The following is a 22290-nucleotide window of genomic DNA, read 5'->3' as shown; positions in this document are numbered from 1 at the left end:
CCAAATGATCCCAAATGTAAATTGACATATTCGTTTTTACTGATCCTGTAACACATGAAAACAAGTGCAGTTTGCATTCAGTGGGCTAAAGTCAGAACCTACCTCTCACCATGGCAACAGTCACCATGACAACCCCTCTGTCTCTCCTGATTTAGAGCAACATACCTTTTGCCTCGCTTACTTAGCCATTCAGTGTGAACACACACACGAGCGTGCGCGCACACACACACACACACACACACACACACACACACACACACACACACACACACACACACACACACACACACACACACACACACACACACTTCTTTTGCACTGCTCCTTTTACCCATTTTTTTTCTAAACACCCCTCCCATCTGTAGCTCACATCCATACAAATGAGTGGGAAATGTGTCTGCGTGCATGCGTGTGTGTATCAGAGAGAGAGAGAGAGAGAGAGAGAGAGAGAGAGAGAGAGAGAGAGAGAGAGAGAGAGAGAGAGAGAGAGAGAGAGAGAGACCACTAGGTGGAACTGTTGGACAATTATAGACAAAATGACGCTGCAAAAAATGTAAAAACAAACAAACAAATAAATTCTGAAAATTTAACAGAAAACAAATATTAAACACAAACATTTAAGAATTGTAACTGTCTAACAATAAAAATCTGATTTAATAATTATTATCATCTTAATTTAATTTATGTGCTAATTCCAAATTCCTAGAAGTGGTTAATTAAACTTATCATAGGAGCTATTAGAAATATATCGAATTATATCAAATAAAACTTTCTGTAGGCGTGAAAAGCTAAATTTATTGTTCCACTAAAAATATTTCAAGTTGTTAAAAATGTAGTTTGAATCTATGCACAAATATATGGACAAAATGGTGGATGAATTTTAATCTCAATGCTGTTTTATCAGATAATAAAGTTCCATTTATCACATTTTTTGAACACTTTCACCTGTGTGAGAACAGATAGAAGCACCAGTGTTCAGAACCAGTAAATCATATTTATTTATTTATTTATTTGTTTGTTTGTTTGTTTGTTTTTAAAGCTTTTCATACGAAACTGTAAGTAATTGAAAACATGTCTCAACGTTCTTGCTTTTTTGTTCTAAATCACTAAAGAAATCACCAAAGCTTGTAGAACGTAAATCCTATAGATAGATGGGAACTACCCGTGGTTCTGAACGTATTTGTATTTAATTCATAATTTCACTCACACTTTAATGAAATGATTAAGAATTCTGTTCCGTACAACAACCACACGATGGTGCTGACTACTCAGAAATCAGAAAGTCTGTTCTCGTTTTGACTTCTCCTTTTATTACACTCGAATACACACCCAGTTAAAGCTCAGTCAGGACTAAGAGCATCGTATTACATTTAGATGTCTGGCCAGATTTTTTTTTTAAATATTTAAAATCAGTGATAACACAAGCTCAGTATTTCTGTATCTCAAAGCGGTGAACATTACTATGGCTTCATCTAATGAGTTTGGACGTTTCTGGATCGTCTCTGCGTTTTTCCTCTCCTTTTGTGCACGGTATGCCTTTTCTCGACAGATCCTATACTCCGTGTCTGAAGAGGTGAGTCCGGGGACGTTTGTCGGAAATTTAGCCAGGGATTTGAACCTCAAAGTGGACGAGCTCGAGCCTCGCATGCTTCGAATCGTTTCGGGATCAACTAAGAAACATTTTGATGTGAATATAAAAACCGGTGCTCTGTACGTCCTGGACACTGTAGACAGAGAGGAGCTGTGTCCGAATAACAACGCGTGCACGGAAAGCTTGGAAGCCATATTAAACAATCCCTTAAATGTTTATAGCATTGAGGTAAAGATTCTGGACATAAACGACAACAAACCTGCTTTTTCAGTAAATTCGCAAAATATCCGGATATCTGAGCACACACATCCAGGGGCTAAATTTGCTCTTCTTGGAGCAGAAGATCCAGATGTAGGAATCAATTCTGTATCCACATATAAGCTCTCAGCCAACCCGTTTTTTAACTTGGAGGTAAATGCCGAGGCAGACAGTGCACCATTTCCGGAGCTAGTGCTGCAAAAAGCGTTAGACAGAGAAAAACAGGCCGAACTCCAGCTCGTCCTGACTGCACTGGATGGTGGAAAACCACAGAGATCTGGAACGACAAATATTATCATCACCATTTTAGACGCGAACGATAACGCGCCGTTTTTTGCAAAGCAATTATTTAAAGCCCAGGTTTTAGAGAACGCAGCTGTGGGAACTGTGATACTAAAGCTCAACGCTACTGATCCTGACGAGGGCGTCAATGGAGAAATTATTTATACGTTTAAACAAGGGCAAAAAGGAATCGCGGACAAATTCTCTCTCAACAGCAACACTGGAGAGATAGAAGTAGCAGGAATTTTGGATTATGAAGAAGTAAACGCATATGAAATCCTGGTGGAGGCACGGGATAGGGGACAAAGTCCGCTGGCGTCGCACTGTAAAGTGTTAGTAGAGGTGCTGGATCTCAATGACCACGCACCGGATATTAAGCTCTCTTCTCTTTTAGACAACGTGAGAGAAGACGCCAAGAAAGGCACAGTGATTGCGTTTATTACCGTGCAGGACAGGGACGGAGGTAAAAATGGAAAAGTTCGCTGTTTCGTGTCTCAGAATTCTCCATTTGTATTAGAGTCCACACAGGGGAAATATTATTCCCTGGTCCTGAATGGCGCGCTTGACAGAGAAGAAAACGCCCTGTATAATGTCTCAATAACAGCCACAGATGAAGGAGTCCCTGCACTTTCCAGCACCGCTGTCCTGACTGTCCATATTTCGGATGTAAATGATATCGCACCTCATTTCCCTGAATCTTCTGTGAGTGTTTATGTTAAAGAGAACAGTCCAGCAGGAGCTCTAATAGCAAGTGTCTCTGCACAAGATATGGACTTCGGCGAAAATGCTCAAATAACTTATTCATTACTTAGCAACTCGAACATGCTTTTATCTTCAGCTGTAAGCATCAACTCTGTCACTGGAGAAATTTACAGCATGCAGTCTTTCAACTTTGAAGAGATGAAAACTTTCCAGTTTCAGGTACAAGCCACTGACTCTGGTGTTCCTCCGCTAAGTAGTAACGTGACTGTGAATGTTTTTATCCTGGATGAGAATGACAACAGTCCAGTTTTTCTCCCTCCTTATTCTGAACCCGGATCAGTAAACAGTGAGAACATTCCCTACTCTGCTGAAGCGGGGTATTTTGTGGCTAAAGTCAGAGCTGTAGACGCTGATTCAGGTTATAATGCACTATTATCATATCACATAACCGAATCAAAGGGAACGAATCTCTTCCGAATCGGAACCAGCACTGGAGAAATAAGGACAAAAAGACGAATGAGTGACAACGACTTAAAAACTCACCCTCTTATCATTACTGTCTCGGATAACGGAGAACCTTCACTGTCCACAACTATGAGTATTGAAGTTGTGGTTGTGGAAAATATGGACAGTTTGCAGCCTTCACTAAGACAAGTGCCAGTAAAGGAGGAGAATTTTTCTAATCTGAATCTCTATCTGCTCATCGCTATTGTCTCAGTGTCCGTGATATTTTTACTGAGTCTCATCGCTTTAATAGCAGCTAAATGCTACGGGACAGACGGCGGTTTCAGCAGGTCCAGCGCTCCTGTGATCACTACACACCCTGACGGGAGCTGGTCTTACTCTAAATCCACTCAGCAGTATGATGTGTGTTTTAGTTCAGACACACTGAAGAGTGACGTAGTAGTTTTCCCCTCGCCGTTTCCGCCTGCAGACGCAGAGCTGATCAGCATTAATGAAGGAGACACGTTTAACAGGACACAAACTCTCCCGAGTTCCACAAAGGTAAGGGATTTGATATACCTTTATATTTGCCTATAGACAGTAGATTTTTTTAAACTACGTTAATAAGCTTTTTATCGCTTCAGATGCTGTTGTTTACTTCCTGATACAGAACATGTGCACACTTCTAAGAGTTCACACGAAACAACTGATATGAAAGCTTACAATGTGTAAGATTACGAGAAATACAGAAAGCTATTCTTAGGACTTTTTTTTAAAGCAATCAAAATAGTTTTCACTTGGTGTATTTTCTTCTTATTGTGTGAGAGAGCAATTGTATGCTCGACATCAAGAGCTTTTCAGCACCATTTACTGGTCAGCGACAGTCACCACAATTACAGAATTTGACGTTATTTCTTTCTTTATTCGTTTTCGCTACCTGTCTTTTTTATTTGCTAATTTCACTATTAACGCTTTTACACACAATTGAGGAATTAACATTTTTTTATCTCTGTTCGTAGACCTGATTTTCAGAAATATACAATACAAATTTTACCGCTTGCATGTTTGCCTTTTCAGCGTTACAAATATTTAACAAACCACGTGTTTAAATGGAGAATGAACGTTAGGTTATTCAGTTGATATCTGTGTTGCCTGTGTTACTACAGCATGCTTATCACTTTGTGTAACGTTTGCTTTTGGGCTCCTTGCGAAACTTAAATATTTTCATAAACTCGAGTATTTATGAGCAAAATGTGGGATGATACGATCTATAAAAAATCACATGACTTAATAAATTGTAAACACTAATGAATATTTTTCATATTTTACCGTTAACATATACACATATTTCAAAACAAGTAAATCTCAGGGGTATAACCGTCTTTTTTTGGCATGTTTTCCGTCTCTAAATGCCTAGCATTAACAAATATTCTCTATATACATGATATTTTATATGTTTCTTACGCAAATGGCTTTTATTGGATAAACATCATATATGACTGATGACTTTAAAGTGGTTATTTATTTATTAATATGTTTGAATTGTGCTCATTAAATCTGACGACATATGCCAACTACTGGAATAATTTTGTTTTTCTCTTTATTACGTTTCATTTATTTTTAAATTAAATGATGCCAAGTTTTTATTTTTTTTTAATAAACAGTGACAGTCTCGTACGAAACAACTGGTATTTTGTTTAAAATTATGCACACCAAACCTTGGAAGAGTTTTGTCTCTTGTTTAAAAATTTCAGAATGTATAGATCGTGTCTTGCGTGTCCACACGATGGCACTGTCTATCTGCAAATCCCGTTGAGAGCTCACTGAGCTAAAATGCTCTTCCACAAAAACCGAATGCTCATAACTGTCTTGCCCATTTTCGCTGTAGCCATTCTCGTAAGGACTCCGACTAACGTGAATTACAGTCAGTTTTTTTATCAATTCTATTTGTATTCTTTCTGTTTCTCAGCTGATGTTGCAGGTCAATTTATTTCTTTTGAACGACAGATTTAAAAATAAATGTGTTTAAGATGAACGAACGGTTTTGGATAGTATGTCTGCTCTGGACATTGCTTTGTATTCAGGGCGTATCATCCGGCCATGTTGCGTATTCTATTAACGAGGAGGTGAGCCCAGGGACAGTTGTTGGAAATTTAGCCAAGGACTTGAGTCTTAATGTTGCTGATTTGGAGTCGCGTCATCTTCACATCGTATCCGGATCGTCGAAGAAACATTTTGATGTGGATGTAAAAACCGGAGCTCTTTTCGTCTTGGAGGCGATAGACAGAGAGCAGCTCTGCCCAAACAGCGACATTTGCACAGAATCTCTGGAAGCGATTGTTAATAATCCTTTACAGATGCACAGCGTGGAGGTAAAAATACTTGACATTAACGATCACTCGCCGGTTTTCCCAGGAAAATCACAGACTATTCGTATTGCAGAACTAGCAGTCCCAGGAGCAAAATTTCCGCTGCTTAGTGCTGAAGATCCAGACATTGGAAGCAACTCGATCAGTTCGTATAAACTCTCTAACAATGGGTTTTTCAGCTTGGAGGTGCACACAGATGCCGACCAAGGTCCATCAGCCGAACTGGTGTTGATGAAAAACCTTGACAGAGAAAAACAATCCGTCATCCGGCTTGTGCTGACTGCAGTTGATGGAGGCAAACCAGCCCGATCTGGTACAACAGAAATTATTGTCAATATTTTGGATGCTAATGATAACGCGCCAGTATTTTCAAAAACTGTTTACAAAGTTTTAGTTCAAGAAAATGTTATTTCCGGTACGTCAATTTTAAAGCTTAATGCTACCGATCTCGACGAAGGAGTTAATAGTGAGCTTACATACTCCTTTAAACAAGGTCAAAGAGGAATAGCCGATAAATTCGCTATTGATTCAACCACAGGAGAAATCTCTGTAATAGGAGCATTAGACTACGAGACCACAAACGCGTACGAAATTCGTGTTGAAGCCCGAGATAGAGGCCATTCACCACTAGCATCACATTCTAAAGTACTAGTGGAAGTAGTGGATGTAAACGATAACGCACCGGATATTAAGCTCTCGTCTCTTTTGGACAACGTGAGAGAAGACGCCAGGAAAGGCACAGTGATTGCATTAATAACAGTTCAAGACAAGGACGGAGGTAAAAATGGAAAAGTTCGCTGTTTCGTGTCTCAGAATTCTCCATTTGTATTAGAGTCCACACAGGGGAAATATTATTCCCTGGTCCTGAATGGCGCGCTTGACAGAGAAGAAAACGCCCTGTATAATGTCTCAATAACAGCCACAGATGAAGGAGTCCCTCCACTTTCCAGCACCGCTGTCCTGACTGTCCATATTTCGGATGTAAATGATATCTCACCTCGTTTCCCTGAATCGTCTGTGAGTGTTTATGTTAAAGAGAACAGTCCAGCAGGAGCTCTAATAGCATGTGTCTCTGCACAAGATACGGACTTCGGCGAAAATGCTCAAATAACTTATTCATTACTTAGCAACTCGAACATGCTTTTATCTTCAACTGTCAGCATCAACTCTGTCACTGGAGAAATTTACAGCATGCAGTCTTTCAACTTTGAAGAGATGAAAACTTTCCAGTTTCAGGTACAAGCCACTGACTCTGGTGTTCCTCCGCTAAGTAGTAACGTGACTGTGAACGTTTTTATTCTGGATGAGAATGACAACAGTCCAGTTTTTCTCCCTCCTTATTCTGAACCCGGATCAGCAAACAGTGAGAACATTCCCTACTCTGCTGAAGCGGGGTATTTTGTGGCTAAAGTCAGAGCTGTAGACGCTGATTCAGGTTATAATGCACTATTATCATATCACATAACTGAACCAAAGGGAACGAATCTCTTCCGAATCGGAACCAGCACCGGAGAAATAAGGACTAAAAGACGAATGAGTGACAACGACTTAAAAGCTCACCCGCTTATCATTACTGTGTCGGATAATGGAGAACCTTCACTGTCCACAACTATGAGTATTGAAGTTGTGGTTGTGGAAAATATGGACAGTCTGCAGCCTTCACTAAGACAAGTGCCAGTAAAGGAGGAGAATTTTTCTAATCTGAATCTCTATCTGCTCATCGCTATTGTCTCAGTGTCCGTGATATTTTTACTGAGCCTCATCGCATTAATAGCAGCTAAATGCTACGGGACAGACGGTAGTTTCAGCAGGTCCAGTGCTCCTGTGATCACTACACACCCTGACGGGAGCTGGTCTTACTCTAAATCCACTCAGCAGTATGATGTGTGTTTTAGTTCAGACACACTGAAGAGTGACGTAGTAGTTTTCCCCTCGCCGTTTCCGCCTGCAGACGCAGAGCTGATCAGCATTAATGAAGGAGACACTTTTAACAGGACACAAACTCTCCCGAGTTCCACAAAGGTAAGATACTTTTTAATGCATTTTCTTTACTTTTTTTTTGCTTTTAAATAAGTGTATCACCGCTTCATTTGTGGTCAGATGCAATGTAAACAATTTACTGTGTCATAAATAGAGAACATCAACCCAATGGGTTGAATCATATATTTTTTGTTGTCCCTGAGTGTTAGATGTTTCAGATAAAATTGGTGCATCTATCTATCTATCTATCTATCTATCTATCTATCTATCTATCTATCTATCTATCTATCTATCTATCTATCTATCTATCTATCTATCTGAAGATTCAGATTAGCCGCAACCTATCATTAGATAATATTTATATTATAGAACAAGAGCCTGATGGTATTGCTATTATCTGTGTTAGCAGAATAAGCCTGCGTGCTATCAAAATAAATATCAATTATTGTTGTACAGAATTTTGGTTTAAAATGGACACACGAGGTCGGTGTTGACCGTGACATCGAACAGTCTCAATCAGACTCCACCTTTATTTCTATGCGTTTATTTTCTGGGAAGGCCAGGAAGACACCCTTCTCTAACCGAGCGCAAGAAGACGTTTTTACGGTCCTGATTTCGAGCTTAACTGCATTGTGGCTATGCGCAGGATTTGATTTCTATATTTTATTGGTCTACCCACGAGAGTAGGTAAACGATGGATGTCTTCTATTACAAAGCGCATGTGCTTTTTCGGATTTTTCTTCCTCTTTGTTTGTGGGATTTTTCCTCCGCTCAGGTTGTCTATTCAGTGACAGAGGAAGTAAATAAGGGCACTGTTATTGGAAATATGGCGAAGGATCTTAACCTGAATGTCCGAGAACTGGAATCGCGCATGTTTCAGATTGTTTCTGGATCAAATAATAAGTATTTTGATGTCAATTCAAAGACTGGTGAGTTATATGTAGATGAGAGGATCGATAGAGAGGATCTTTGTCCTGCGAGTCAAACGTGTTCTCTACACCTTGAAGCTATTGCGCAAAATCCTTTAAGGCTGTTCAGTGTCACTATTCATATATTGGATATAAACGATAACGCTCCTTTGTTTCCTTATAGAATATACAATCTAAACATTACAGAACATGCATTCCCTGGTGATAGATATCCCCTACCGAGGGCGAGCGATGCAGATATCGGCGTCAACTCGATTAAAACCTATAAGCTGAGCTCGAATGAGTATTTTTCGTTAAACATTCAGAGTGGCACAGAGCAGAACATATCCCCTCAGTTGATTTTACAGAAAGCCTTAGATAGAGAGAAGCAGGCGGTTGTTAAACTCGTGCTCACTGCTTTAGATGGAGGAAAGCCTGCTAGGTCTGGCACCCTTGATGTAACTGTTAATGTAATCGATGTAAACGACAACACTCCAACATTCAGCAAGGAGCTGTATAAAGTCATTGTTCCTGAAAACAGTATGTTGGGAACACAGATTATTAAACTGAATGCCAGTGACACAGACACGGGAACGAACGGAGAAATAATTTATTCACTGATAAGTCATGGAAAAGAAAAGTCGAGCGACATTTTTCAAATAAACCCAATCACGGGTGAAATCTCCCTGAAAGGACATTTAGACAGAGAGGACACTGCTGCGTTTGAGCTTCACGCACAGGCTCAGGACAAGGGCTCTTCACCTCGGGCTTCTCACTGCAAAGTTTTAGTCGAGGTGCTGGACGTGAACGACAACGCGCCTGTCATTTCCCTCACATCTCTCTCCAGCACTGTAAGAGAAGACGCGACTTCTGGCACAGTGGTTGGATTGATAACGATTGGTGACAATGACGTAGACCAGAACGGAGAGATCAGTGCTAAGATTAAAGGATCGAGTCCATTCATTCTTCAAGCATCTTACAAAAATTATTATTCGTTAGTAGTGGGTGGACCTCTGGACAGAGAAAAGATGTCTGAATATAACATCACTGTTACGGCTACTGATAAAGGCATCCCGCCACTCGTCAGCAATATGTTTCTTACTATTCGCATTTCTGATGTGAACGACAACGCACCTCGTTTTCCAGACAAAGACATGAACTTCTATGTGAAAGAAAACAGTCCTGCTGGAGACGTCATAGCAACAGTAACAGCGAAGGACGCAGACATCAACGAAAACGCTCAGATTGTATACTCTATAATTTCCAGGAACTATTTAGCTTCAATGATAGACGTTAATTCTGCAAATGGTGATGTATACAGTAAACAGACATTTGATTTTGAGGCGATCAAGTCATTTCATTTTCAGATTCAGGCCACTGACTCTGGTGTTCCACCTCTCAGCAGCAACGCAACTGTGAACATATTTATTCTGGATGAGAATGACAACAGTCCTATTATTTTACCTCCTTATTCTGAACCCGGATCAGTAAACAGTGAGAACATTCCCTACTCTGCTGATGCGGGGTATTTTGTGGCTAAAGTCAGAGCTGTAGACTCTGATTCAGGTTATAATGCACTATTATCATATCACATAACCGAATCAAAGGGAACGAATCTTTTCCGAATCGGAACCAGCACCGGAGAAATAAGGACTAAAAGACGAATGAGTGACAACGACTTAAAAGCTCACCCTCTTATCATTACTGTGTCGGATAACGGAGACCCAGTATTGTCAACGACTCTTTCTATGGAAGTTGTGGTTGTGGAAAATATAGATGACTTTCAGACAAGCATAAGAAGAGTGTCAGTAAAGGAGGAGAATTTTTCTAATCTGAATCTCTATCTGCTCATCGCTATTGTCTCTGTGTCCGTGATATTTTTACTGAGTCTCATCGCTTTAATAGCAGCTAAATGCTACGGGACAGACGGCGGTTTCAGCAGGTCCAGTGCTCCTGTGATCACTACACACCCTGACGGGAGCTGGTCTTACTCCAAATCTACTCAGCAGTATGATGTTTGTTTTAGTTCAGACACGCTGAAGAGTGACGTAGTAGTTTTCCCCTCGCCGTTTCCGCCTGCAGACGCAGAGCTGATCAGCATTAATGAAGGAGACACTTTTAACAGGACGCAAACTCTTCCTAGTACTGGAAAGGTAAGAAAAGCGTTTGTAGATATTACTTTGAAATTAACAAATAATCTCCCATCAAAGTGCTACAAAATACTGCAAAAAAGCTCCTTACATTGTGTATGAATATGCTTTCAACTTTTCAATAAATATCACTGTTCGTACTTTTAAATATATTCCCTTGTTTGCAGTGCAGTTGATAGTTAAACTATATTCATTTGTTTCAATGCTATTGCTAATACATTCCGGAAAATAATACCATGAAAAAGCCACTCATTAACTCCACACATGCAACGTGAATAACAACGGAATACAATGTACAGATTAAAAAAATAAAGAGCCATAGAAGACAGCAATGAATACAGACAGCGCATGACGTAAGACTGGTCAATGTATTTCCTGACAACATGCCAGGAATAGTAAACATACTAAACACACACACACACACACACACACACACACACACACACACACACACACACACACACACACACACACACACACACCAATCTGTAAAAGTCCTGCAAATGTAATTATATTTTCTGACACTTTATTGACATTATAATTTTTTATTTTTTTATTTTTATGACTTTATTTACAGTGGTTAACTTCTTCTGTACGAAATTATCAAAACAAATAATTAACAGGCTAAGTAGTTCCACATTACACCAAACAGGGTCGCTGTAGACCGCAACTTGCCTATATTATTCCCTCTGTTTTCATTGCACCACCCTAAGTGAAGAAAAAAAAGCTGGTATCATATAAAGCTCATTTGCAGACGGGACATGAGATCTGTCGGATTTTATTTTGTTGCTGAATCTGAAGGCTAGGGAAATTGTTTCCTTTTAATTATTTTATAGACTGCGAAGAACACGTCGGTATGGATTTCTTTGTGTGTTTCATGCCATTCATTTTGATGCTTCTTTGTTTGTCGGAGGTGTCATCTGGTCAGATTGCGTATTCAGTTTCAGAGGAAGTGAAAAAGGGGACGGTTGTCGGAAACATCGCTAAAGATTTGAACATTAATGTGCACGATTTGGAATATCGACTGTTTCAGATCGTGTCTGGATCTAATAAAAAATATTTCGATGTCAATCTGAAGACAGGAGCACTGTTCGTAAGTGAACGTATTGACCGCGAGGAATTTTGCAGTTTAGAGCAAAAATGCATCTTAAATATCGAGGCCCTCGCTCAGAACCCTCACCGTCTTTATAGGATTGAGATAACGATCGTGGACATAAATGATAACGCACCCCATTTCCCACTGGACACGTTCAAGCTGAATATTACAGAGAACGCTAACCCAGGAGAGAGATTTCTTCTTCCGGTGGCTGAGGATGATGATATAGGCAGCAATGCACTGAAAGATTACCGACTGAGTGCCAGTGAGTTCTTCTCAATAGATGTACAGAAGGATGAGCAGAGTGTGTCAGCTGAGTTGGTGCTGCAAAAGGCTTTAGACAGAGAAAAACAGTCATCTCTTCGGCTGCTGGTTAGCGCTTTAGATGGAGGAAAACCTCCCAAGTCAGGGACTTTGAATATAATTGTAAACGTCATCGATGTCAACGACAACAGTCCAGTTTTTAGCATGCCTCTTTACAAAGTAAAAGTGAAAGAAAATATTTCATTAGGGAGTAAAATTTTGTCTGTCTCCGCCTCTGATTTAGATGAAGGTACGCACAGTGACGTAGTGTACTCTATTTTAGGACACGGAAAGTCAAAGAAAGACTTGTTTACCATAACCTCTGAAACTGGTCAAATTGTCGTAAACGGACAGCTTGATTATGAAGAAAATCGAGCTATTGAGCTGAGAGTTCAAGCAAGAGACAAAGGTAGTCCTCCTCAAAGTACACAATGCAAAGTTTTAGTAGAAGTTTTAGATGAAAATGACAATGCTCCGGACATTAAAACGACTCCATTACTAGACAGTGTAAAAGAGAACACTAAACCTGATACTGCTGTGGCTTTAGTTACAGTCTCTGATAATGATGGAGGCAAAAACGGAATTGTGCACCTTTCAATCAAAGGCTCTTTTCCTTTTAAATTAGAGCAATCGTATAAAAACCATTATTCTTTGCTAGTAAACGGCCCTTTGGACAGAGAAAATATCTCACAGTTTAACATTCCGCTGGAGGCTGTAGATGAAGGAACTCCGCCTCTTTCCAGCAGCGCTGTCATAGCTGTCAGTATTGCGGATGTTAATGATAACGCTCCTCGTTTCGCAACACCAATTTTTAATGGTTATATAAGAGAAAACGGACGGGCTGGAGATCTTGTTGTGAAAGTTTTGGCAGAGGATTCAGATCTTGGTAGTAACGCCGACCTTTTATATTCACTGTTCGAGAACTCCAGCGGCGCGGTTCGGGTATCACCTATGATGAACATTAATACGGTGAATGGTGAAATATACACAACGCAGTCTTTTAACTACGAAGAAATACAACGATTTCAGTTTGTAGTGGAGGCTAAAGACTCTGGTGTTCCCCCTTTAAGCAGTAACGTCACTGTGAACGTTTTTATCCTGGATGAGAATGACAACAGTCCAGTTTTTCTCCCTCCTCATTCTGACCCCGGATCAGTAAACAGTGAGAACATTCCCTACTCTGCTGAAGCGGGGTATTTTGTGGCTAAAGTCAGAGCTGTAGACGCCGATTCAGGTTATAATGCACTATTATCATATCACATAACCGAATCAAAGGGAACGAATCTCTTCCGAATCGGAACCAGCACCGGAGAAATAAGGACTAAACGACGAATGAGTGACAACGACTTAAAAGCTCACCCGCTTATCATTACTGTGTCGGATAACGGAGAACCTTCACTGTCCACAACTATGAGTATTGAAGTTGTGGTTGTGGAAAATATGGACAGTCTGCAGCCTTCACTAAGACAAGTGCCAGTAAAGGAGGAGGATTTTTCTAAACTGAATCTCTATCTGCTCATCGCTATTGTCTCAGTGTCCGTGATATTTTTACTGAGCCTCATCGCTTTAATAGCAGCTAAATGCTACGGGACAGACGGCGGTTTCAGCAGGTCCAGTGCTCCTGTGATCACTACACACCCTGACGGGAGCTGGTCTTACTCTAAATCCACACAGCAGTATGATGTGTGTTTTAGTTCAGACACACTGAAGAGTGACGTAGTAGTTTTCCCCTCGCCGTTTCCGCCTGCAGACGCAGAGCTGATCAGCATTAATGAAGGAGACACTTTTAACAGGACGCAAACTCTTCCGAGTTCCACAAAGGTAAGACTCAATTGGGTTTTAAATTTTGGGCCATGTGATATTAATTTCTGTATTAAAATAATATTTTCTTGACATCACAAATTTTATGAGCATTCAAGTATTTGCTTTTGCTCTTTTGAAAGATTTATACATTCGTACGTGGGGATAACGTTTAGTTTCATAGACGTTATTATTGATAAGAAAAAAACATTTGAAGATAGGAAATAAAAAACTTTTCAATTTGGAGAGCCGGTGAGTGATCTTGAATTTTTTTTTATCTGATACTCCCCAACACAAACACATACACACATCATGCCTTCAGTAGATATTATATAATATATGTATAATATATTTAATACCTACTGAGGGCATAATGTATATTATATATATATATATATATATATATATATATATATATATATATATATATATATATATATATATATTATATATATATATATAATATTATATAATAATGTTGAAACAGATCGATGTGACATATCTGACATAAAGCCATGCAAAGAACAGGTTGCAATCTAAATAACCGAGTTACCTATTCAGTGACATAAGACATAAGATACATCGTAGCAAAAAAGTTTGAGTATTTTGTCTCTCCACAATTCGTTGGCAGTTTTTTTATTATTTAAATGTATTTACTTTTTATTTATTTACACTTTTTTAAACGCAATTAAATCACCATTTTTAAATTAAAACACCATTTTAAGAGACATGGTGTGTTATAGACTGTTCGGTATTAATTAATGCTAGTATTTAATAAAAAACAGTGATTTTCTGCACAGATGAAAACGTAGCCTTTTTTTAAACTAAAAGAAAGATTTTTACCAAAAAAAATCTCAGATATAGGTTTAAATTTAGCTTCATTTATTTTTATATTTGTAAGTCTAGTTTTGCTAATATACTCCAAACAACAACAGCCTCGAGGAGTCGCTGGTGACCGTAACATTGAAAGCTCACATCTCATTTACAACTCTCCACCGTCACTGCTACTTAATCGCATAGAGGTGGAGCGTTAGGCGAACTCAGACTGAATTACTGAGATAATAGTCAAAACGAAGAGTGAGGTTCGGCAAAGGATCCGTTTATATGTTGTATGCTGTTTTACGGTCGATGAGAATGATATCTCGTAAACGCCACGAAGCAATGAATCTTTTATTTGGTGGACCATCTGCCTGGATTAGGGCGCTGCCGCCGCTGCTGTTGTGTTTATCAGGCCTGTCTCACGGTCAGATTTCGTACACCATCTCGGAGGAGGTGAAAAAGGGAACCGTGGTTGGGAATATAGCCAAAGACCTCAACATTGACGTTCAGGAGCTGCAGTCTCGCGCGTTTCAGGTTGTAGCTGGATCTAATCAGAAGTATTTTGATTTGAATCCGAAAACTGGCGCTCTGTTTGTCCACGACAGAATCGACAGAGAGGGGCTGTGTGAGGCCAAGCAGAAATGCTCCCTCAACATTGAGCTCATGGCACAAAAACCTATTAAAATTTATCGCGTTGAGGTAAGCATTACAGATATTAACGACAACTCGCCGATATTTCCAACGCAAAAGCTAGTGAAGAACATCACCGAAAACGTTGTAGCTGGAGATCGGTTTGCTCTGTCAGCAGCCCGTGACATGGATGTCGGTATAAACGGTGTAAAAAGCTACACTCTGAGCAACAATGAACATTTTTCTCTGGATGTACAAACTTACGGACAACAGAGTCTTTCCCCGGAATTAGTGTTGCAAAAACCTTTAGACAGAGAGAAACAGTCTGTAATAAATCTTATACTAACTGCGGTGGACGGGGGAAAGCCTCCCAAATCTGGGACGCTTGATATAACAATTAATGTTTTAGATATAAATGATAATAATCCCATATTCAGTAAACCTCTGTATAAAATTAAAATACAAGAAAATGCATCTTTCGGAACAAATATTTTGTCTGTCACTGCCACCGACTCTGATGAAGGTCTAAACGGAGAAATTGTTTACTTACTTGTAGGTCAAAACGAAAATTCAGCATCGGATTTATTTTCTATAAATAGCGTGACAGGAGAGATAAAAGTTAATGGGAATATTGATTATGAAGAATCCCCCGCGATAGAGTTAAGAGTTCAAGCGCAAGACAAAAGCATCTCCCCAAGACACAGTAATTGTAAAGTATTAATTGAAGTAGTGGATGTTAATGACAATGCACCAGAGATATCAGTTACTCTGCTAATGAGCTCCGTAAGTGAAGACATCAAACCTGGCACAGATGTAGCATTAATCACCGTATCAGATAAAGACAGTGGAACGAACGGTAAAGTAAACTGTAAACTTCTAGCTCCGAGTCCTTTTAAACTACAGTCATCATACAAGAACTATTATTCACTTGTTGTGAATGAAGCTCTGGACAGAGAGCGGGTCTCACAATATAATGTGACAGTTGTAGCTAATGATGAGGGAACTCCTTCCCTCTCCAGCAGTAACGTTATAACAGTTCATGTGTCTGATGTGAATGATAACGCGCCTTTATTTACAGCACCGGTGATAAATATTAGCGTGAAAGAGAATAGTCCAGTTGGAGAGCTGATGACGTCACTAACGGCTCGAGACTTAGACGTCGGTGAAAATGCGATTGTCTCTTATTCATTAATTGATACAGAGAGCAGCAGACTGTCAAATCTGATGAACATTAACTCACACACCGGTGAACTGTACAGCCTGAAGTCTTTCAATAACGAAGAAACGAAACGACTTCAGTTTAAAGTTCAAGCCACTGACTCTGGTGTTCCTCCGCTAAGTAGTAACGTGACTGTGAACGTTTTTATCCTGGATGAGAATGACAACAGTCCAGTTTTTCTCCCTCCTTATTCTGAACCCGGATCAGCAAACAGTGAGAACATTCCCTACTCTGCTGAAGCGGGGTATTTTGTGGCTAAAGTCAGAGCTGTAGACGCTGATTCAGGTTATAATGCACTATTATCATATCACATAACGGAACCAAAGGGAACGAATCTCTTCCGAATCGGAACCAGCACCGGAGAAATAAGGACTAAAAGACGAATGAGTGACAACGACTTAAAAGCTCACCCGCTTATCATTACTGTGTCGGATAACGGAGAACCTTCACTGTCCACAACTATGAGTATTGAAGTCGTGGTTGTGGAAAATATGGACAGTCTGCAGCCTTCACTAAGACAAGTGCCAGTAAAGGAGGAGAATTTTTCTAAACTGAATCTCTATCTGCTCATCGCTATTGTCTCAGTGTCTGTGATATTTTTACTGAGCCTCATCGTTTTAATAGCAGCTAAATGCTACGGGACAGACGGCGGTTTCAGCAGGTCCAGCGCTCCTGTGATCACTACACACCCTGACGGGAGCTGGTCTTACTCTAAATCCACTCAGCAGTATGATGTGTGTTTTAGTTCAGACACGTTAAAGAGTGACGTAGTAGTTTTCCCCTCACCGTTTCCGCCTGCAGACGCGGAGCTGATCAGCATTAATGAAGGAGACACTTTTAACAGGACACAAACTCTTCCAAGTACTGGGAAGGTAAGACGATTTTTAATTTAGAATCTTTGTATTTTTGAGCACGTTTAGCTCTGTTCCGTCTTGTGTTGTTGGTTGGTAAATGTTGGGCTGCTTGGAGTATACATACATTTGTAACTGCAAATCCTTTTGAACTCAGTTTAAGCTTCCTTTGCTTAAATGAATCATTTAGTGTAAACATTTATAAAGCTTTCTATTTTTTCTCGCGTAGGAGATATGCCGATGTTATTCGAAATCTGACGTTTTGTGGTTGACTTTCACAGACTTCATGTATTTATTTTGACCAATCATGGATTTCCCAGAGCAGTTTTGTTGGCATCACTGCAGGGTGGATTTTTTAATCTAATACATGTATTTGGGTTTTGATATAAAAATTGCTGAAATAAGTTAAACAGATAAAGTTCTGCTGGATTCTTAATCTATCCTGGGAAAAGTGGGCGTGAGACCAGGAAACACTGGATGTCAGGATAGTGCATAAAAATGAAGAAAATGCTTCACCAAAAATATAATTTATAGAGTTCAAATATAAAAGATGTATTCTGACAGTGAATTTATTTTTCTTCTTAATGTATACACTTAAAATAAATTTTAACGGTCATCGTACAGGTTTAGATTGAAATCAGCACTAAGAGTTGGACAGCGACATGTTTTAGTTTTATAAATGGAACTTTGCTTGACATTACAGAAAAAAATCACAAATAGAATGAAAAACAAATACTGGAAACGAATGGAAGGACGGTGTTCATTTTCGTTTCTATTTAACCGTGCGGCGTTGCCGATGGCAGCGCGGAATCATCCTCAGTGTATCCTCGTCCTTTGTGCTGTTTAGTTTTCGTCTTTGTTGCGGTTTTATGTATTTAAGTTATTAAAACCTATTTATTTGAAGCTATCCTGCGTATGGGTCTGTCTTCCTCCTCCTGGGTGTGACAATTAATCACAGTTAAAATAACACTGATTAAGATTATTAGTACCGTATGTCCATATAGACTGTTTAATACTTATTCAAAAATACATACCTATATTTCTGTAACAGAAGTTTACATTCTCGCTTTCACTTAAAGTAAAATATTATTTACCTTAAAAACGGGTCATTTCTGATTTTGAAAAATAAATAAATAAATAAATCCAGACAAATAGTTTTCAGCTGCAATGTTAGATTGTATTTCCACACAAGATGTCGCTGTAGACCGTGACTTGGAGACATTGGCACATTATTAATACTCCGCCTAACGCAAAACAGATCAGAGCGTCACATACTTCTGAAACCAGGAGGCCTCGTGTATTTGTCTTTCTCCAGCGGGTATTGAATTATATGAAAACACCATTTCATCTTATTTTTGAATAGCCAGTAAATGTAAGTGATGGATGTACCGGACAGTGCTCGCTATGCCTGGATGAAGGCTCTGCTGTTGCTGCTGCCTCTTTGTTTATGGGATTTGTGTTCCGCTCAGATTTCGTACTCGGTTTCAGAGGAGGCCAAGAAGGGAACCGTTGTTGGAAATTTAGCTAAGGATCTTAATCTCAATGTGCAGGAACTGGAGTCGCGCATGTTTCAGCTTGTGACTGGATCTAATGCCAAGTATTTCGAGGTAAATCGGAAAACCGGGATTTTATTAGTGAATGACCGAATAGACAGAGAGGAGCTGTGCGAAAGCAAACAGAAATGCGTATTGAATATTGAAGCGATGATGCAAAATCCTCACAAGCTCTACCGGGTCGAAATTAATATACTAGACATTAACGATAACTCTCCCGTGTTTCCAGATAAATCTCTTGTTCTTGATATTATTGAAAATATGCTTCCCGGAGATCGGTTTCCTTTAACCACAGCGAGTGACACGGACATCGGTAGCAATTCAGTGAAAACCTATAAAATAAATTCAAATGAATATTTTTCATTGGATATTCAAAGTGATTCAGTTGAACTCATGCTTCAGAAATCTTTGGACAGAGAAAGAGAGTCGGTGATCAAGCTCGTGCTCACTGCTGTAGACGGCGGGACTCCTCCCAGATCCGGAACAATGCAGATAGTTATAAATGTGCTGGATATAAATGACAACAGTCCAGTTTTTACGAGACCTCTTTACAAAGTCAAGGTTCAAGAAAATGCAGCTATAGGGAAAAAAATCATGACTGTTTCCGCATCAGATGCAGACGAGGGGAATAACGGTGAAGTTCAATACGCGTTTGTAAGTGATTCCCGGAACTTGGCTTTAGACTTATTCTCCATAGATCCTGGGTCTGGTGATATCACTGTCAAAGGTAATATTGATTATGAGGAAAATCCAGCGATTGAACTGAAAATTCAGGCTCAAGATAAAGCACAACCTCCTAGAAGGTCCAGATGTAAAGTGTTAATTGAAGTAGTTGATGTTAATGACAATGCACCAGAGATATCAGTTACTCTGCTCATGAGCTCCGTAAGCGAGGACATCAAACCTGGCACAGATGTAGCATTAATCACTGTATCTGATAAAGACAGTGGAACGAACGGTAAAGTAAATTGTAAACTTCTAGCTCCGAGTCCTTTTAAATTACAGCTATCATATAAAAACTCTTACGCTCTTGTTGTGAATGAAGCTCTGGACAGAGAGCGGGTCTCACAATATAATGTGACAGTTGTAGCTAATGATGAGGGAACTCCTTCCCTCTCCAGCAGTAACGTTATAATAGTTCATGTGTCTGATGTGAATGATAACGCGCCTTTATTTACTGCACCGGTGATAAATATTAGCGTGAAAGAGAATAGTCCAGTTGGAGAGCTGATGACGTCACTAACAGCTCGAGACTTAGACATCGGTGAAAACTCACTCATTTCGTATTCATTAAGTGATACAGAGAGCAGCAGAGTGTCAAATCTGATGAACATTAACTCACACACCGGTGAACTGTACAGCCTGAAGTCTTTCGATTACGAAGAAACGAAACGACTTCAGTTTAAAGCTCAAGCCACTGACTCTGGTGTTCCTCCGCTAAGTAGTAACGTGACTGTGAACGTTTTTATCATGGATGAGAATGACAACAGTCCAGTTTTTCTCCCTCCTTATTCTGACCCTGGATCAGCAAACAGTGAGACCATTCCCTACTCTGCTGAAGCGGGGTATTTTGTGGCTAAAGTCAGAGCTGTAGACGCTGATTCAGGTTATAATGCACTATTATCATATCACATAGCCGAATCAAAGGGAACGAATCTCTTCCGAATCGGAACCAGCACCGGAGAAATAAGGACTAAAAGACGAATGAGTGACAACGACTTAAAATCTCACCCGCTTATCATCACTGTCTCGGATAACGGAGAACCTTCACTGTCCACAACTATGAGTATTGAAGTTGTGGTTGTGGAAAATATGGACAGTCTGCAGCCTTCACTAAGACAAGTGCCAGTAAAGGAGGAGAATTTTTCTAAACTGAATCTCTATCTGCTCATCGCTATTGTCTCAGTGTCCGTGATATTTTTACTGAGCCTCATCGCTTTAATAGCAGCTAAATGCTACGGGACAGACGGCGGTTTCAGCAGGTCCAGCGCTCCTGTAATCACTACACACCCTGACGGGAGCTGGTCTTACTCCAAATCCACTCAGCAGTATGATGTGTGTTTTAGTTCAGACACACTGAAGAGTGACGTAGTAGTTTTCCCCTCGCCGTTTCCGCCAGCAGACGCAGAGCTGATCAGCATTAATGAAGGAGACACTTTTAACAGGACCCAAACTCTCCCAAGTACTGGGAAGGTAAGACCATGTTTAAATAAGTCTCTTTCTATTTTTGAGAGCCCAGAGTCCGTTGTAAACCTTGTTTCGTGTTGTGTTGTGGATCATTAAATGCTTTTGTTTTTGACTGCAAGTCGGTTTTACTTCAATTACATCTAATCTTGCTTAAATATATACCTGCTTTTTGAACGATGATAAAGCTTTCTATCTATTCTCGCGTAGAAATGGCGATGTTTCTCTAAACCAGACGTCCTTTTTTTACTGTTTACATTCACATACATTTACATTAGTGTTTCTGTTGGTATTATTATAGGTTGGTTTTTTTTAGCTGATATATGTTATTTGGTTTTTAATAAAACGTTGCGATAAGTTAAACATAAAAGCTCTGTTGGATCCGCATTCTATACTGGGAACACTGGGCGTAAGGTGTTAAAACACCCTGCGTGACGTGTCAGTCCTTTAAAGTGAAGAAAAAACCTCATTTGAACAAATTTCAGATATCGAGATCCTATTTTCAAGTATTCAAATCTGAATTTCTATTAATGCTAAATAGTTAGAGGAACTTTTCACGGGCTTCGACCAAGTTTAAATTGAAATCGGGACCACGAGGATGGACAGCAACAGATTTCAGTTTTATAAACGGAATTAAGGATATTGCAGACAAAAATAACAGATACACGGTAAAGAATGAAAGAAAGAAATAAGTAAAAAGGATGTATATTTTCTTAATTCTTAGAAACTGAGCGTTGTTGCCAGTTTCAATATTATGCTCCTCTTAAAGTCTTTTTAATATACGGGAACAACGTGTGCGTCAGAAAACATAGAGAATGGTTGAATATCTATCCATGCTTTCCACAAAAGTGGTAAGAAATCACAACGCTTGCCAAATTTAAAGTTCTTCAAGTGTGAAACGATATTCGTGACATATTATGAAAAATATACTTAATAATAAAAGTCTTTTGTTAATTCGATTCTTTATGTAAAAAAAAAAACGTAATTTAACTGTATAATTTAAAGCTGGTTAATAAAAATATGACCGATTTTTAATAATGACAGTTAGAATAAAACAGAAAAGGGTTATTTAATATTGTATAAGCATACAGGGTACATTAAGTAATATTGAACTGCAAGGGTTTCGTTTTGGATGTAACAGAAAGAATGAA

The 22290-nt window shown here is 39.4% G+C and overlaps 5 protein-coding genes across 5 annotated transcripts; all 5 read left to right on the top strand.

The window, feature by feature from the left end:
- The first annotated feature begins 1425 nt into the window (after positions 1–1425).
- On the top strand, positions 1426–7719 carry LOC113650219 (fat-like cadherin-related tumor suppressor homolog). The gene is made up of 2 exons (XM_027158416.2): positions 1426–3866; positions 5285–7719. The coding sequence occupies exons 1-2, from the start codon at positions 1463–1465 to the stop codon at positions 7717–7719; spliced, it is 4839 nt and encodes a 1612-aa protein (XP_027014217.2). The 5' UTR covers positions 1426–1462.
- Positions 7720–8238: 519 nt separating this feature from the next.
- On the top strand, positions 8239–10923 carry LOC125139777 (protocadherin alpha-2-like). The gene has a single exon (XM_047805194.1). It carries the CDS (start codon positions 8321–8323, stop codon positions 10784–10786), a length of 2466 nt encoding a protein of 821 aa, XP_047661150.1. The 5' UTR covers positions 8239–8320; the 3' UTR covers positions 10787–10923.
- Positions 10924–11540: 617 nt separating this feature from the next.
- On the top strand, positions 11541–14917 carry LOC125139761 (protocadherin alpha-3-like). The gene is made up of 2 exons (XM_047805093.1): positions 11541–13904; positions 14819–14917. The coding sequence occupies exons 1-2, from the start codon at positions 11541–11543 to the stop codon at positions 14915–14917; spliced, it is 2463 nt and encodes an 820-aa protein (XP_047661049.1).
- Positions 14918–17444, top strand: LOC125139778 (protocadherin alpha-2-like). Its single transcript, XM_047805197.1, has one exon. The coding sequence runs from the start codon at positions 14988–14990 to the stop codon at positions 17442–17444; it is 2457 nt and encodes an 818-aa protein (XP_047661153.1). The 5' UTR covers positions 14918–14987.
- A 1337-nt stretch (positions 17445–18781) lies between these two features.
- Positions 18782–21951, top strand: LOC113650352 (protocadherin alpha-2-like). Its single transcript, XM_047805092.1, has 2 exons — positions 18782–21148; positions 21943–21951. The coding sequence occupies exons 1-2, from the start codon at positions 18782–18784 to the stop codon at positions 21949–21951; spliced, it is 2376 nt and encodes a 791-aa protein (XP_047661048.1).
- The last annotated feature ends 339 nt before the right edge of the window (positions 21952–22290 follow it).

This window comes from Tachysurus fulvidraco, chromosome 20, assembly GCF_022655615.1.
Source record: "Tachysurus fulvidraco isolate hzauxx_2018 chromosome 20, HZAU_PFXX_2.0, whole genome shotgun sequence".
Lineage (NCBI taxonomy): Eukaryota > Metazoa > Chordata > Actinopteri > Siluriformes > Bagridae > Tachysurus > Tachysurus fulvidraco.
This window is presented reverse-complemented; position numbering and strand designations above follow the sequence as displayed.

Coding starts and splice junctions, on each gene's coding strand:
- LOC113650219 (XM_027158416.2), top strand. CDS start 1,463: ATGGCTTCATCTAATGAGTTTGGACGTTTCTGGATCGTCTCTGCGTTT. Junction 3,867..5,284: donor TTTGATATACCTTTATATTT/GCCTATAGACAG, acceptor TTTGAACGACAG/ATTTAAAAATAAATGTGTTT.
- LOC125139777 (XM_047805194.1), top strand. CDS start 8,321: ATGGATGTCTTCTATTACAAAGCGCATGTGCTTTTTCGGATTTTTCTT.
- LOC125139761 (XM_047805093.1), top strand. CDS start 11,541: ATGGATTTCTTTGTGTGTTTCATGCCATTCATTTTGATGCTTCTTTGT. Junction 13,905..14,818: donor CTCTTCCGAGTTCCACAAAG/GTAAGACTCAAT, acceptor AAACAACAACAG/CCTCGAGGAGTCGCTGGTGA.
- LOC125139778 (XM_047805197.1), top strand. CDS start 14,988: ATGTTGTATGCTGTTTTACGGTCGATGAGAATGATATCTCGTAAACGC.
- LOC113650352 (XM_047805092.1), top strand. CDS start 18,782: ATGGATGTACCGGACAGTGCTCGCTATGCCTGGATGAAGGCTCTGCTG.